This window comes from Colletotrichum fructicola (assembly GCF_000319635.2).
Source record: "Colletotrichum fructicola Nara gc5 chromosome Unknown KSG_Nara_v1_contig02, whole genome shotgun sequence".
NCBI lineage: Eukaryota > Fungi > Ascomycota > Sordariomycetes > Glomerellales > Glomerellaceae > Colletotrichum > Colletotrichum fructicola.
Genome location: NW_027094052.1, coordinates 5,557,171 through 5,571,039, shown reverse-complemented (window position 1 = coordinate 5,571,039; position 13,869 = coordinate 5,557,171). Strand labels below are relative to the sequence as shown.

Below are 13,869 nucleotides of genomic sequence, written 5' to 3'. Positions count from 1 at the left end.
CGGAGTCTGTTGTTCTTGGAGTTTTAGCGGGTGGAAATCCTCCGAAGTGTGTTAATCTGCACCTCTTCGAGGTGCGAGGTCAGTGAGTGCCCGTCCAGATCGGGAGCTTGCCCTGTGAAGTAGCCATCGCGGGGTGTGCGTTTTCTTTCCGCATGCAGCAGATCATGAGCAGCTGCAGCATTCCGCATCGTGAAAACAAAGCTGTGCCAGGACCAAGTCCAATTGTCATCGTAATCACCAAGGTTCCCAATCCGTCCCCAACGTGATTTCCTTTCAAAACAACCCGTTGGGGAAGGTAAGGAGCGAATCAACCAAGGGAATACGACAAGGCCGACTGCCGAGTAAATCAAGCAGCGACAGACCTCAGACATGATGAAGCGCATCACTGAGACAGGAGAAGAATGTCCAGAGACAAAGGCAGCCAATTGCTCATTGAGACAGCGTGTGTAACTTCGCGGGAAGGCACGCCAGGTTACCTAATGGCGGCTACCTGCCTCCAGAAAAAGCAACGCGACGCGTGCGACGCCGCCTATGACATCAGAACTCCTCAGACCTCTCCCCGTCCGCGCGCCTTCCTCTCTGCCTGCCAATTCCTCCCCAGCACTTGCTTCTCTTCCCTGTGTTTTCCTTTGGAACATTCCATCTTACCAACCGTCATCAATTGATACCCGCGGTCAACAACACGGCACCCACACTACCGTACCCTATCCATCGTCAACCCACCTACCCACGTCCAGCATCATGGTCAGCACACGTGCAGGAGAGCACGCCAACGGCGAGGCTGAAGCCAATGGCAAGGCCCAGAAAACTGCTGAGGCTACCGCTGGAGAGAAGCGTGTCATTGATCAGGACACTGCCGAGGACGCTCCTGATGCTAAGCGGGCGAAGAAGTCCGATGATGGCACCCGTCAGACCACCATCGAGGAGGCCCTCGAGAAGCAAGACGATGCCGAGTCCAAGAAGCCAGAGGCAAAGGAGCCCGAGACAAAGGAGGAGAAGCCTGAAACTTCTGACACTGAGATGAAGGATCGAGATGAGACTGTTGCCGAAGACGCGAAAGAGGTTGCTGAGACCCAGGCGGCCAAGGACGTCGAGGAGGCGGCAGAGGAGTCCAAGGCGGAAGAGTCCAAGGTGGAAGACTCCAAACCGGAGAAAAAGAACGACACCGAGGAAAAGAAGGAGGCTGCCCCGGCCAAGGATTCTGAGACCGAGAAAAAGAACGAGGCCAAGGAAAAGGACGAGGTTGCCGATATCAAGGACAAGGAGGAGACAACAGAGGAGACCAAGGCTGATGAGAAGCCTGCAACCAAGGGAAGCAACGGAGACACTGCCGAGATTCCCCACGCGGACAAAAAAGTTCCGTCCAACGTCCTCGAGAAGGGCATCATCTACTTCTTCATCCGCGCCCGGGTCAACCTTGACGAGGCCGAAGAAGTTGACGATATTGCTCGAAGCTACCTCATTCTTCGCCCCATCGCCCCCGACTCCAAGCTCGGTGACGGCCCGATTGGCGATGCCGGCAACACCCGTTTGATCGCCCTGCCTAAGAAGGTCTTCCCTGAGAGCGGCCGAGATCGCTTCATGATGTTCGTCGAGAAGGCCGGCGCTTCTTTCGCCGAGCTGAAGGAGCAGTTCCTCTCCGGTGACCAGAACGAAACTAAGGCTGGCACTTCACAAGTCCCTGCCGCCACTCCTGTTGGCGAGGGCGTCTATGTCATCACGACCACCGGCAGAGAGAGTCACCTGGCGTACATGCTCACTCTGCCTTCCAACATCGGCGAGGTCCAGGAGGAGCTTGGCCTCAAGGAGCAAGGCAGCTTCATCTTGAGCACCAAGAATCCCAACAAATCCGGACCTGCGAACGCGAGCCTCCCAGAGAATCCTGACTACCCTGAGAAGTAAGTATTGGCTGTTTTTAACAGACATGAATGGTACTGACAAAAAGCTCTAGGATCAACAAGGAGTTCCGAGACCTCCGATGGATGCCCACCAAACCCGAACACCTTGACTATGCCAACGCTCAGATCCTCTTGATCGGTGAGTCATCGGGGATCAAGAAGGCGACAGAGCCTCGAAAGAAGGACGTGAAGGAGGGCAACGAGGAGCCCGAGAAGATTCTTGAGCAGATTGAGGACGAGGATACGAAGCGGATGGAGAACCTCGCGGAGGACGACTCTGGTGCCATCTTTGCTGATCTCCAGGCTCGCGCCAAGGACTACCCAAAGCTGCAGACAACATTTTGATTTGTCGTTGATTGTATCTGGTTTGACTTGATAAAGGAGCATTCGGGGTTCGGGTAATGTAGGGTTCGTTGCTCAAGCGAACGTTTACGCAGACCCTTTTACTGTTAAGCTTTTCAATTATTCGGGGCGACTGCTTGAAGGTTGCTGACTCAAAAATTCGGTTCATCTCACTTACAACTAACAAGCAGGTGATGGAAATTGCCCCTCAGTCCCAGCTGAAGGCCACGAGACAGATTAGATGCCGAGGAAACCGTCAGGCGACGTCCGCGAGGCCAGCTGAGTCCTCAGTCTGAACTTCAGTCGAAAGCATGCTGTTTACGGGGAAGAGAGGTCCACGCGACGTGCCTGGATGGAGAAAGTCTTGCTATCGGAAGCTCGTGACACACATTGACCAACAGACAGCGCCATACAACACATGTCGTCCGCGGAAAAGAGAGCTTCTCGAACTCGCGAACTATTCCAACTCAGTAACACACCGCCTCCTGAGCATCAACTCGCCATTCATCAGAGACCGAAGCACGCGACCCGTGCTTACATACTTTTCCCAGCTTGACTCGCCCGCCATGTCCTGCATCGGAGCCGCTGAATAGAATTCGAGGCGGCATTGCCTCAGATCCCCGAAACCGCGTTCCCAGTTTTTTTTTCTCCCCTGGTTCTGGACTCAACAACGATCAGATGAGATCTTTCAAGCGTGCAGCTGCCGCCGCCGCGGTCGGAGCACCCAACGCTTCGGCGAGCACGACATTTTCCCTTCTTTTCTCTTCCCCATCAAGCCAGCGAGCCAACAACCCTTAGTCACAACCGGTTAAGCGGATCGGCTCCAGACGGAGGGCAGACCAGCTTACCGCCCCCGAGACCTGTGACACTTCGTCGTCGTGCGTATCTTCTTTGGGACAAACGCTGTCTTACCAGTTGGGCAGATCTTTGTGGTCCCGGCTGTGTAGCGGCCCGGACGCCACATCGGAAAGGTGTCGACGAATGATTCGCGCTGCTGCGTGCCTTTCCGCATCCCGTGTAGGCCGTACCTCGTTTCTGCCGGCGGTGCGGCATTATTCCCATCGACATCTGAACAAGACATGAGCCCGACTCAGCATTGTTTCTGGAAACGACCTCACCTGTCAAACATGTTTTTCCCCATTTCGTCATGTTTCATCCTGCCAAAAAGCTGGTACCTTCCACCGGTGTACTAACACGCAACGGAATTCGTTCGTGGCACATCCCCGACAGCCGCCGTGCGAGCCGTTGCGTAACTCCCGCGTTCGCAGCTCGTGTTTCGTTTTGTCCTTTCTCGCTCTCATAAGCAGGACAGGCATATGGTAACTTCACGTGTGCTTGCATGACTTTTCTTGCGACGCGGAATTAGTTAAGTAGGATCTGCTCAACAAAAATATAAACCGGAACTTTCTTGCTGTTTGCTTTCTTCTCTGCACATGCAGCCCGAGTTGTTAGATTCCCTTCCAATATTAGTCATCTCAGGTTTCAGTCTCATAGTTGTTGTCCTCCAAAGATGCTCTCATACTTTTGGAAACAGCCTCCAAAGGGCTTCAACGCCCAAGAAGCGCTCCAGAGCCAGGCCCCGGGCCACTGGCTCCCCAAAGACCGCAGCCTCATCGCGCAATGGGTCGCGGAGAAGGCAAAGCAGGCACGCGCGATCAAGCACCCGGAACCCCTCGACCCGACCCTCGAGGCCTTCAAGAAGCTCGTCCAAGACGATGCGCACCTCGCCAAGCTCGCCAACAAGATGTTCACCGAGTCGTCCCGCAAGTACCCCCAGGACCCCGTCGGCCACAACGCCATTAAGAAGTTTGACGACTTCGTCGCCGTGATGAACCTGGTCCTGCGCTCCGGGCCCGAGTTCGTCACAAAGTCGTCCCCGTCGACCGCCATCGGCCTCGTCGGGTGCCCAATCAACGCCCTGCTCGACTGGCCGATGGGCACCATCTCGGGCTACGAGTTCTTCCTGCGGCCCGAGGTCAACGCCGCCATCGCGGCGATTCTCAACGCGTGGGGCAAGTTCCTCACGACGCCCGAGTCGCGCGGGTGTCTCGACGGGTGGTTGTCCAAGGACGCGCGCGAGATGATTGCGATGAAGGCCAACAACGGCAAGACGAGCCACACCTTCGAGGAGCTGTTTGAATGCAACCCGAGCTGGGAGTACTTCGGCTTCGGGTCGTGGGACGACTTTTTCGTCAGGCGGTTCAGGGAGGGCGTGCGGCCGGTGGAGGCGCCGGAGCGCGGGGCACGAGACCCGCGGTTCCCGGACCCGACGCTCGTGGTCACGAACGCGTGCGAGTCGGCGCCGCTGCAGGTGCGCACGGGGGTGAAGCTCTTCGACACGTTCTACCTCAAGGGCCAGCCGTACTCGCTGGGCAACATGCTCAACTGCCACAAGCGGACGGCGGAGTTCGTGGGCGGGACGGTGTACCAGGCGTTCCTGAGCGCGCTGAGCTACCACCGCTGGCACGCGCCGGTGAGCGGCAAGGTGGTCGGGATCGAGTACGTGCCCGGCACGTATTACAGCGAGAACTGGTCGGAGGGGCTGGCGGGGGCGAAGGGGCAGGGCGGGGAGGACCCGGCGGCGCCGACGTATTCGCAGCCGTACCTGAGTGCGGTGGCAACGCGGAGTATCATGTTCATCCAGGCGGATAACCCGAAGATTGGGCTGATGGCGGTGGTGTTGATTGGGATGGTGGAGGTGTCGAGCTGCGATTTCGTGGTGAGGGAGGGGGAAAGGATCGAGAAGGGGCAGGAGATTGGGATGTTCCACTTTGGAGGGAGTTCATATTGTATGGTGTTTAGACCGGGGGTAGAGTTACAGATGGTTAGGCCCGGGCCGTGGGATATGGATAGGGAGCACAACTTTGCGGTGAAGAGTGCGTTGGCTATTGTGTCATAGATGATAGATAGACCCGTAATAGAGTGCTGGTTCTAGATCAACAAGATGGCTCATAAGATACAGTCAAGCCGGTCGTGGTTATTATTATCATTGGTCTTATTGCTGTTGTCATCGTCGTTGTCGTCGTCGCTGTCGTCGTCGCTGTCGTCGTCGCTGTCGTCGTCGCTGTTTGCTAGATGGAGTGGCAATAAGGTCAAATCAACTTGGCAATTGGCAGGAATAGTTAAGCCCCCCCGCAGAATGAAGTTATTTGTACGTTGAAACTTCTTTTTATGTACGCATACTTGATGAGCTGACAGGTCGAACAGCGAAGAAAAGAATAGGTGTAGCTCTAGAACCTACTGAAGCTTGACTTCAATTTTATCCAACTGCGAGACACAACTTTCGGGCATTTTCCCGACACCCACTCTCTCAAAGACCGTCGAGCCTCCGAACCTCTTAGTAACCTGTGGCGCAACAAGAAGGACATAACACATTCTGTCCTTCGTTGTAGATCCAGTCTTGGGCCGCGCTAAGATCACGCACTTCAAGCCTGGCGTACGACCGTCGGCCTTGTCAGGCATGTCGAAGTAAAGCGTGATGTGCTCTTTGACAGCTTTGGCTTCATCGAAATCTCTCGCAGTAGCTTCGATAGAGATCGTGCTGTTTTTGTCCGTGGTGTACTGCACAGGCGAGTCTGCGCTCCACGGGGATCGGAGATCTTGCTGTTCCCACTCGGTCTTGTTCCATTCCGGAGCCAGGTAATCGATGCCTCCCTCGTATGCCATCCACGACCACGTCGGTACGAAAATCTTCTTCTCAACCGGGAACTTGATTCTCCCGAGAGTCCCACCGAGAGATCGACACCAAAGCAGACTCCGGTGCAGGAGACCCTTTCCATCGTCAAACACCCCGTATCCTCCACGTGTGGCAAAGCCCTGTAACAATCTTTTCTCTAGACCGGCAATGGCAAAAGGCCTGTCCTCGACCTTTGAAAATTGCAATCTTGAGTACTGTTGGTAAAACATCTGGTAAAGATAGATCATTTCTCCTCTTGTCGAACTCATGGCGACTTCAGGGAACTTGGGATCTCCAAGAAAGGCCGCGATATTGCTAAAAAGGAGTTCTCGCGGGTTAGTTACGTTACAACGCTTGGATTGTTCATTTCGGTCCTGAGACTCACTTTTTCAGTTTGGTAAACGTCTCACATCGAATCCCACCGGCACATTCCCAGTATGTCTGCTTCTCAGTGAAGTAGATGGTCCGACGCGCGAGGGCTCTCTCCTGAAGCACCCATCCCCGCTGATTCAGTGCACCATCAATGACATCCCCTTGAAAGTTGTCTATTTCCTCGCAGACGTGGTAGACTTCATCTTCACCTCTGCTAAATGTGATGTAATCTCGTCTAACTCTGTCTCCTAAAAAGCCGTCGCATTGACCAGCCGCCCGGCTTGCAGCAAGCACGCAGTACGCAGAGCTGAAGACATCTTCCATATGCTTTGCTTGCTCCGTGAAGTCACCATCGGGACCTTGTATGATGCACAGCGAGTCAATCCAAAGATATTTGATGTCAAGCTCGCGCGTTATTGTGACTGCGTCTTTGAATGTGTCTGGAAGAACGTTGAAGTCGATACCGGCCTTGTGTCTCACGATATTGCTGGTGTAGGTGCAGAAATGGGAATGTATGGCTGGATCGCCCCAGGGATGTGACAGCGCAAGGTATTGGCCTTGTAAACCTTCCGTATCAATGAGACGAATTGTCGAAGTTTGGACATCGAGTAGTCTGGTAGGAAGTGTGGGATTTTCATCGCAATGGCAGTTTTCGTGGGCTGGATTATTGTCGCATTCTTTGAGCCACTGTCTGATAATCTCAAAGTGCAGCGAGTGGCGGGCTGGAGAGAGATTCGGGAAGCCAACCTGGATATACTTTGGGATTTCCGAACCTCCGCCTGTATAACCATTATCAGTCAGTAAACTATCAAAGTCTGTTCACTGGATAAGGTAAGTCGAGAGAATCAAATGACTTACCAGGGTCGCGAACAATGCTGAGAAGCGGTACCGAAGCATTGTCGATTCGGAGAGTAGGCCCGTACCTTTGCAGGCGAAATACCTTGGGTGCATTTGTTTTCTTACAAGCTTTTGCTAAGAGTTTGCAGAAGCCACATGTATCTGCCCTTTTCTCTATATCAGCGAGCGTATCGGTCATCTGAAAATCCGACGACAATATGTCCAACTCTTCACATTGAGCACAAAGCCCTCGATAGTGCGGTAGGCTCAGATCCACGGGGAAATTCTCGTAGGTGTCCACAAGGTTGTTGGCGAATTTGTTGTCGGAGTAAAATGACCAGGTGTGGTTGAGCTAACGGGTGGGTGTCAGCAAGCATTTGAGCTTGGGTCCTTTGGCAGCGTAAAACTGCGGGTTGTCTCACCGACTGCAGATGGCCCGATGTCTAGGTTAAAGGAGTCCTTCACGTCTAGATATATTTCTTTCTACTTACTAGCTAATAAAGGAAGAGATATATCAGTACCCATTTGTGTCCAAAGTCAAGAGGAAAACGGGAAGCTGGCCGGTGAAATTATTCTACTTACCCCCTTCAGACCGGACAGTTTCTGTTAGTAAATAGCGCTGAGAGGATGAGTTACAAAACATGATATAAGTACTCAACTCACATACTAAATAGCTCGTTAGTCGATGAGCCTGGTACAGAGTGCAGTCGATCACACTCATCTACTTACGTCCTTCTGTGTAGGAATCGTTAGCATCCAGGAATCCAATTCAATAACGAAGCTTCTGTAGGCTAAGAACGCAGGATAAGGGGCAGGATGTTGATGTTCACCCCTCAATGGAGATCACTTACGGTGGTGTAAATCGAAGCATCTTTGGCAGGTGCGTTTGGCTTCGGCTTAGATTGTCCTGGAACCTGCAAAGTGTTGCTGGATCTAGGGATTGCAGCGGCAGATGGGCGCCTGGAGCCTGGTCTGTTCTTGCTCGAGAGTAGATACTTCTCGTTCCCCTCACCATCTTCCAGTATCGCTTGGAGCGCAGAGCTTGCAGCGGCGGCTTTGGCCCTGGCTGCGCCAACCTGTGGCGGCTCGAGGGTATCAGCAAGGGTAACAGAAACGACTGCTGAGGACATTTCAGATGTTGTCTCTGGACTAGGCCGGAGAGCGACAACTAATAGTCTATCTCGGACAAGGTCAAGAAGAGTTCGAATCGCTGTGTGCGTAGACTTAGAGCATTCCGGGTGTTTGCTGAGTTCATTCATCCAGTGAACGACTATAGGATGAACTTCAGCTTTTGTTTGATTCCCGTCCTTTTCGGTGCGGTAGAAACAGCCTGTGTCGTCGAGGAGCGCTTCGGTGAACTCTCTGACGCCGTCATATCCGTAGAGAAACCATATGATGTACTCCAATATGATGCATCCTAATGACCATACATCGTAAAGACGAGATCTGGCCTTCAGTTTGTTTGTTACTGCTTCAGGAGGCTCGTACCGTGCAGTACCATATTTGGTGTTGGTCGGGCCTAATCGGGCGTCGGTTGCCTCAGTATGACGCTTAGCAAGGCCCATATCGGCGATCTTGAGGGTTCCGACAAAGGTCTTGTCCTCGAACCTGAGAATGTTCTCTGGCTTTAAGTCACCATGCCGGTAGTTGCCCTCGCCTTTGTAGTTGTGAAGAGCTGCCAATGCGTCGGCAAGTCCACGCAATTGAGTTACGGATTCCCGAACCAAGTTAGCGTCGAATTCTGGCGTGGGGTGGCTTTTCCAGAAGTCTCTCAGATTGCCTCCATCAGCCCATTGAAACATGAAGTATCGATTTTCGCCTCGTGTGATAGCGGCAATTCTCTCGATAATATGCTTGTGTTTGAGACTTGCAATGTCGGACAGAGCGTCTGCCTCTACCTTGAAATTTTGCTCCACCTCCTGCTGCAGCTCTTCGTCGTCATCAGTTGTGAGAATCTCCTTTATAGCGATATGGGCCGGGGTACCGTCTGCCTGGATGTTGTGTCAGGTGAGATCAAAACACAGAGCGTTGGCAGCTTTCCCTACCCTAGGCCCGAGCAGTTTCTGGTGGCCCTTGTGAATCTTGACTTGGTGGACCTTACTGAACCTTCCTTCTTTGGTAACGATATTTTTCCAAATAAAAGGCAGAATGGCATCGGGATGGAGAGTATGGTGAAACTTTTCTCGTGAGAATACAGGCGCCAAGAACTTCCATTGGTGCTGATAGAAGCTGCGGACAGGCATTCGCCGCCATACGCTTTGTAGCCTGGAATCATCACTGAAATCGAACGGAAATGGAAGCTTTGTCTTGGCCTTCCTGGTCTTATCCGCCTTTTGAATGTCGTTGATCGGAAGTGCTCCGTCTGTAAAGTTCAGGCGACGAAAGTAATCCATGGTATCAAGAAGCGAGCTTCCTGCGTTACTACCGAGAGCGCAGTAAGCCGTCGCGAAGACCTTCTTGGCGTGGGCATGGATGAAGTTGATCAATGATTCGTCATCACCATCAAGCTTCTTACCCGAGAAGAGTTCGTCTTGGATGGCGCTGCGACTGATGACCTTGTCGATGTATCCTTCCGGAAGAAACTCTCGTCTCACGTCGAACTTGCTCTCCACCAAATAAACGAGCAGTTTGTCTCCGAGAGTTTCTGGGCCATCACTCTCTGAGCCGCTGTCGTCTGTTTCGGAATGCTTGTGATCTGCGCTCTTCGACATGGTGGCAACTGTTCTCGTGGGATCAGTAGGATCGGCATGCGAACACAATCATTGATGGGGGAAGAAGGGAAAATAATGACCAGATGGGGGAAACCTTCAAACCCGTCTGGCAAAGGCGGGGTATGGGACTGGAGTCCAAATCTGCCGGATGGAGAGAATGCAAACCGTGAGGCAGCGGATGGCTTGCATCTACAGGAGAAGCAGGCTGCCAGTGTCTCGGGGCCGATGTCCAAAGTGTGTTGGGTAGTTGGCAATCATGTGCAAATGAACGGCGACCAGACTGATCCGTCCCTATCATGGTCCAGTGCCAAGCATTTAAATGGCACCACTACTGCAAGAATTCGGCTCAAACACCAATCGAGTTTGTAACAAGAACCCTAAGGCTTGCTCGTGAGGAGTCCCGTCGTCCGTGTTGGACGCGGATGGTAGCGTGGATAAGCTAAGGGATGACGCACATCGACCTGCTTACTTAGTGTACTGCAGTCATCAAATGGGACCACTTCCACACCTAGGCATCGTGAAGTCATTGGCCGGCGGACTGCGAGATTCGCGGGGTATCTCGTCTGATAAGGAGGCAACAGTAGAACGGAGCAATAACGTCCGAAGAAGGGAATGGCCGCTCGAAGACGTGTGCGTTTATGACTCCTCCGCCCGTTGATTTCTTTCGTATTGGTTTGGCTTGAACCCCCTTCTCAACATGGAGACTGAAAAGGTATTGACGTCTCTCGTCAGCCGCGATCAAGCCGCCCTTGGAACGCGGATGGGCTGCGGCTCGCTGCGGTCTCAAATTTGAGGAAAGCCCGCGGGAATAACAAATGGGTGTGGATGGTGCAGCGTGTCATCAGGAAGAAAAGGAATGGACATCAAGCAGGCTGGCCCATTCTTGGGCGGCATGCATGAAATGGTTCGCATAATTTCGGCAGGCAAGCAGGCACCCAACCTCAGCCACCCATGCCCCGTAATTGATGGAACAATTGTTGAATGCATCTGGCGCTGCTCCGCCGATCGAACGACTGCAAGTTCAGCTGCAAGCATTGGTTGAAAATAGGACGCGTCCGATACCATCGCTTCATAGCCTTCATAGCCTGAAAGTTCTGTATTACGGCTGCCCAGCAATTCCTACTGATAAAACTTCATTCGCGCAAAGAATACAAGCGTAAGCTCCAGTTCTAGACCCAATCAGACTCTCCGCGATGAACTTAATGCGAAGTCTGCGTCTACTAAGCATTTCCTATGCCAAGTCTTGATTTGGTGCATCACCTGCATGCATCCCAACCTTCGATTGCTTTCGGACTCTACAATCAGCATCTCTCCCATAATCATATCTAGGAAAGAAGAAAGAAATTCGCTGCACCGTGGATGCGAACGCAATTCTGATACGAACTTTGTGGTGGTTAGCACTGTATGGTAACTAAAGATAATCAAGTGATGACCGGTGCTGGGAACAGAAGTCTGACCTTTGTAACTGCTGGCTTGACGAATGCATCGACACGTGCATCCCTCCCATCCTCTCTGATCTCGAAGAAACAATTCGACTCAGTTTCTCCTGGATCTACAGGTTGTCTTCGAGATGCGAACGTTTGGACTAAATCCCATCCGCCTAGTGTCCACGTAATGAACTCTAAGTAAAGGCAGCCAAGTGTCCAGATATCGTATGACTGTTTGATGATTTTCTTCCTCAAGTCGCACTCAGGGGGCCGATAGCTTGGTGAGTTCGGGAGTTGGCTTCGTCTCTGAGACTTACTGTACCGACTGTTGAGCTCGGAAAGCCCAAAATCCGAGATTTTCAGGGTTCCTTTGTGACAAGAGACCTTTGAATCAGGGAACCAAAGGATATTCTCGGGCTTAATGTCTCCGTGTCGCCCATATAGTGGACCAGGTCTTCCAGAGTCTTTGCCACCATTCAGAACAACATTTGGCGCTAGAAAATCCTTTTTCGGGGATTCTGTCTTATCGTTGAGCCCAGTCTCGTACTGGTGAAGTTTGGTAAGACCTTCGGCCAAGCCACTGCATTGTTCTGCCATCCATATAACAGTGTCCGCGTCGTGCGTTGGTCTTGGATTCTTGGACTTCCAGTAAGTCTTCAAATCAGCTCCTGCCCATGGGAATATCAGGTAGAATACGCCACTCCGCTCGAATGTTGCAAGCAGAGAAATGAGATGCGGGTGGGTATCCCCGCTGAATCTTTTGAGGATTTGGACTTCCTTTTGGAACGCTTCTTTGCTTGTTAAGTCTTGTAGCCGTTTGATCGCAAAGGTGTTTTGTGAAGGCTTAATGATGGTATTAGAGAGAGAATTTCTAAAGTTTGGAGTGGGGAATACCTCTGATGTGTCCTGCTCATTCCGTTGAGGACCATTAAAATTGTGGTGGTCCGGATGAATATCGGCTTCGAAAACTCGGCTGTAACCGCCGCGACGACCGCTACTTGCATTCTCGGTGAAAATGAATGGCAGCACTGTCGATGGCTCAAGAACGTAATGTTGTACGTTTTTCCTCTTGCCCTTCGTGAAAAATGGAGGAACCACAGCCCATTGGTACTTTTCAAAGTTCCTAATGGCAGCTTGGTCCCACAACCTAAAGCAATCCAGCCGACGGCCTGGTTGCTTCTTGCGCCGTAACTCCACCTTGCGACGCTCTGCATCCTTTTTCCTGGTGTATCTTTGAAGTGGCAAGTCTGCATCACACACGTTTTCTCCCAGGAACAACTCAATAGTATCCACTTTGTTGACGAGGACTAAGACCGCGAAGACTTTTTGATACGACTTGACTAAGTCCTCTGTGGTACTTTTGTCGATTGTTTCGGCTCTACCGTGGCATATGCGATTGGCGTAAGATCTGATTTTGTCCTCTGTAAGACGTGGCAGCCATCTTCTGAGCTCCAGGCGAACTGAACTGGGATGAATCAGTCTGTCCAATTGACTTTTGGGCAGAAACTCCTGTCTGTCCTGAGAGTTTTCACAGCTTGCCTCAAGGATTCGGTCTGAGAGATTGCCTTCGAGTTCATTGTCGTCTACTGGAAACCATGGAACAAGTTTCTCGTTCTTCAACTCGTTATACCTCTGATGGCCGTGATCGGTAATCTCGCTGGGTTCTGGAATAGACTTAGGCAGGTCCTTTGTTGGTGGCAGTCCCTGGCCCCTGATTGCGGCCAGGACTGTGGATGTGTCCGTGTTCGTTGGTTCATTGCTCGTGTCAAACCGATGATCCTGCTCTTCTTGTTAGCGAAAGTTATAACAGAATTTCGCATTTGAAGATGTACTAACAATCAAGTCTGACATGTCTTCATGTATGATGATCGGCATATGGAGGTCCTTGTGGTCTTGGCCATGAAGACCAACCTCGGAACCAACATATCTGTTCGGACCATAAAACAATCCTGACCCAAGTTCACTCCTTTCTGCTGTCAAGTCCACAGAACTATGAGTTCGCCGACTACCTGGAAATGAGTGTGTTCTTGACAGTGCCGGCATCTTTGCTGGTAACCTGCTTTTGGCGACTTTTGTGGGTTCCTGTCTTGAGCCACTTCTACGGAACGTGAGTAAAATGAAGTCATTAATAAATCAAATGAAGGAGCAATGGGAAAGGAAGTCATTTTGGACTCTTGATGACCGAAGTGCTGGATATGATACTTACTCAGGTGCGTCGATTCGTGGTATCAGATCTCCGCTCGAAGCTGGATGGTTGTACCTGACCGTGGCCATCTTTGAATGAATGGATGCCAATGAGGAAAGGAAGGAGATGATTCGAGATGGGACAAGACGGCTGCAGGACTTTTGATGGAACCAGGGAAGGCCGCATCTGGTTTCTTAAGAGATAAGGAACTCGTCGCAGCCGTACCCATGCAGGCCTCCAGGCTACCGCAAATGAAAATGAATCCTTCAAGCCCCTGGCTGAGCAACCAACTCCAGAGCCTTGCCGACCAAAGTAGAAAAATTCAGCCTGATTTTGCAAGTAGCAACGGGAAAAAGGGGGCCAAAAGAAAAGTGTGCCTCATTTCCTGCTTTCAGCCCTAGCCTGATCATTCGCGGTGAGT

General features: G+C 51.9%; 4 protein-coding genes across 4 annotated transcripts; 2 read left to right on the top strand and 2 right to left on the bottom strand.

The window, feature by feature from the left end:
- Positions 1–741: 741 nt before the first annotated feature.
- Positions 742–2,243, top strand: CGGC5_v004329 (Dynein heavy chain-like protein; the record flags this gene model as incomplete). The annotated part of the gene is made up of 2 exons (XM_032026025.1): positions 742–1,898; positions 1,952–2,243. The coding sequence occupies 2 exons, from the start codon at positions 742–744 to the stop codon at positions 2,241–2,243; spliced, it is 1,449 nt and encodes a 482-aa protein (XP_031877485.1).
- A 1,507-nt stretch (positions 2,244–3,750) lies between these two features.
- Positions 3,751–5,139, top strand: psiD-2 (L-tryptophan decarboxylase; the record flags this gene model as incomplete). The annotated part of the gene is made up of 1 exon (XM_032026026.1): positions 3,751–5,139. The coding sequence occupies one exon, from the start codon at positions 3,751–3,753 to the stop codon at positions 5,137–5,139; it is 1,389 nt and encodes a 462-aa protein (XP_031877457.1).
- A 338-nt stretch (positions 5,140–5,477) lies between these two features.
- Positions 5,478–9,836, bottom strand: Map3k6 (Mitogen-activated protein kinase kinase kinase 6; the record flags this gene model as incomplete). Its single annotated transcript, XM_066151271.1, has 8 exons — positions 5,478–6,231; positions 6,302–7,067; positions 7,147–7,477; positions 7,548–7,568; positions 7,708–7,728; positions 7,855–7,860; positions 7,977–9,116; positions 9,171–9,836. 8 exons carry the CDS (start codon positions 9,834–9,836, stop codon positions 5,478–5,480), a joined length of 3,705 nt encoding a protein of 1,234 aa, XP_066009404.1.
- Positions 9,837–11,161: 1,325 nt separating this feature from the next.
- On the bottom strand, positions 11,162–13,537 carry CGGC5_v004326 (uncharacterized protein; the record flags this gene model as incomplete). The annotated part of the gene is made up of 6 exons (XM_066151270.1): positions 11,162–11,219; positions 11,294–11,348; positions 11,581–12,106; positions 12,158–13,042; positions 13,100–13,190; positions 13,470–13,537. The coding sequence occupies 6 exons, from the start codon at positions 13,535–13,537 to the stop codon at positions 11,162–11,164; spliced, it is 1,683 nt and encodes a 560-aa protein (XP_066009403.1).
- Between the last annotated feature and the right edge of the window lie 332 nt (positions 13,538–13,869).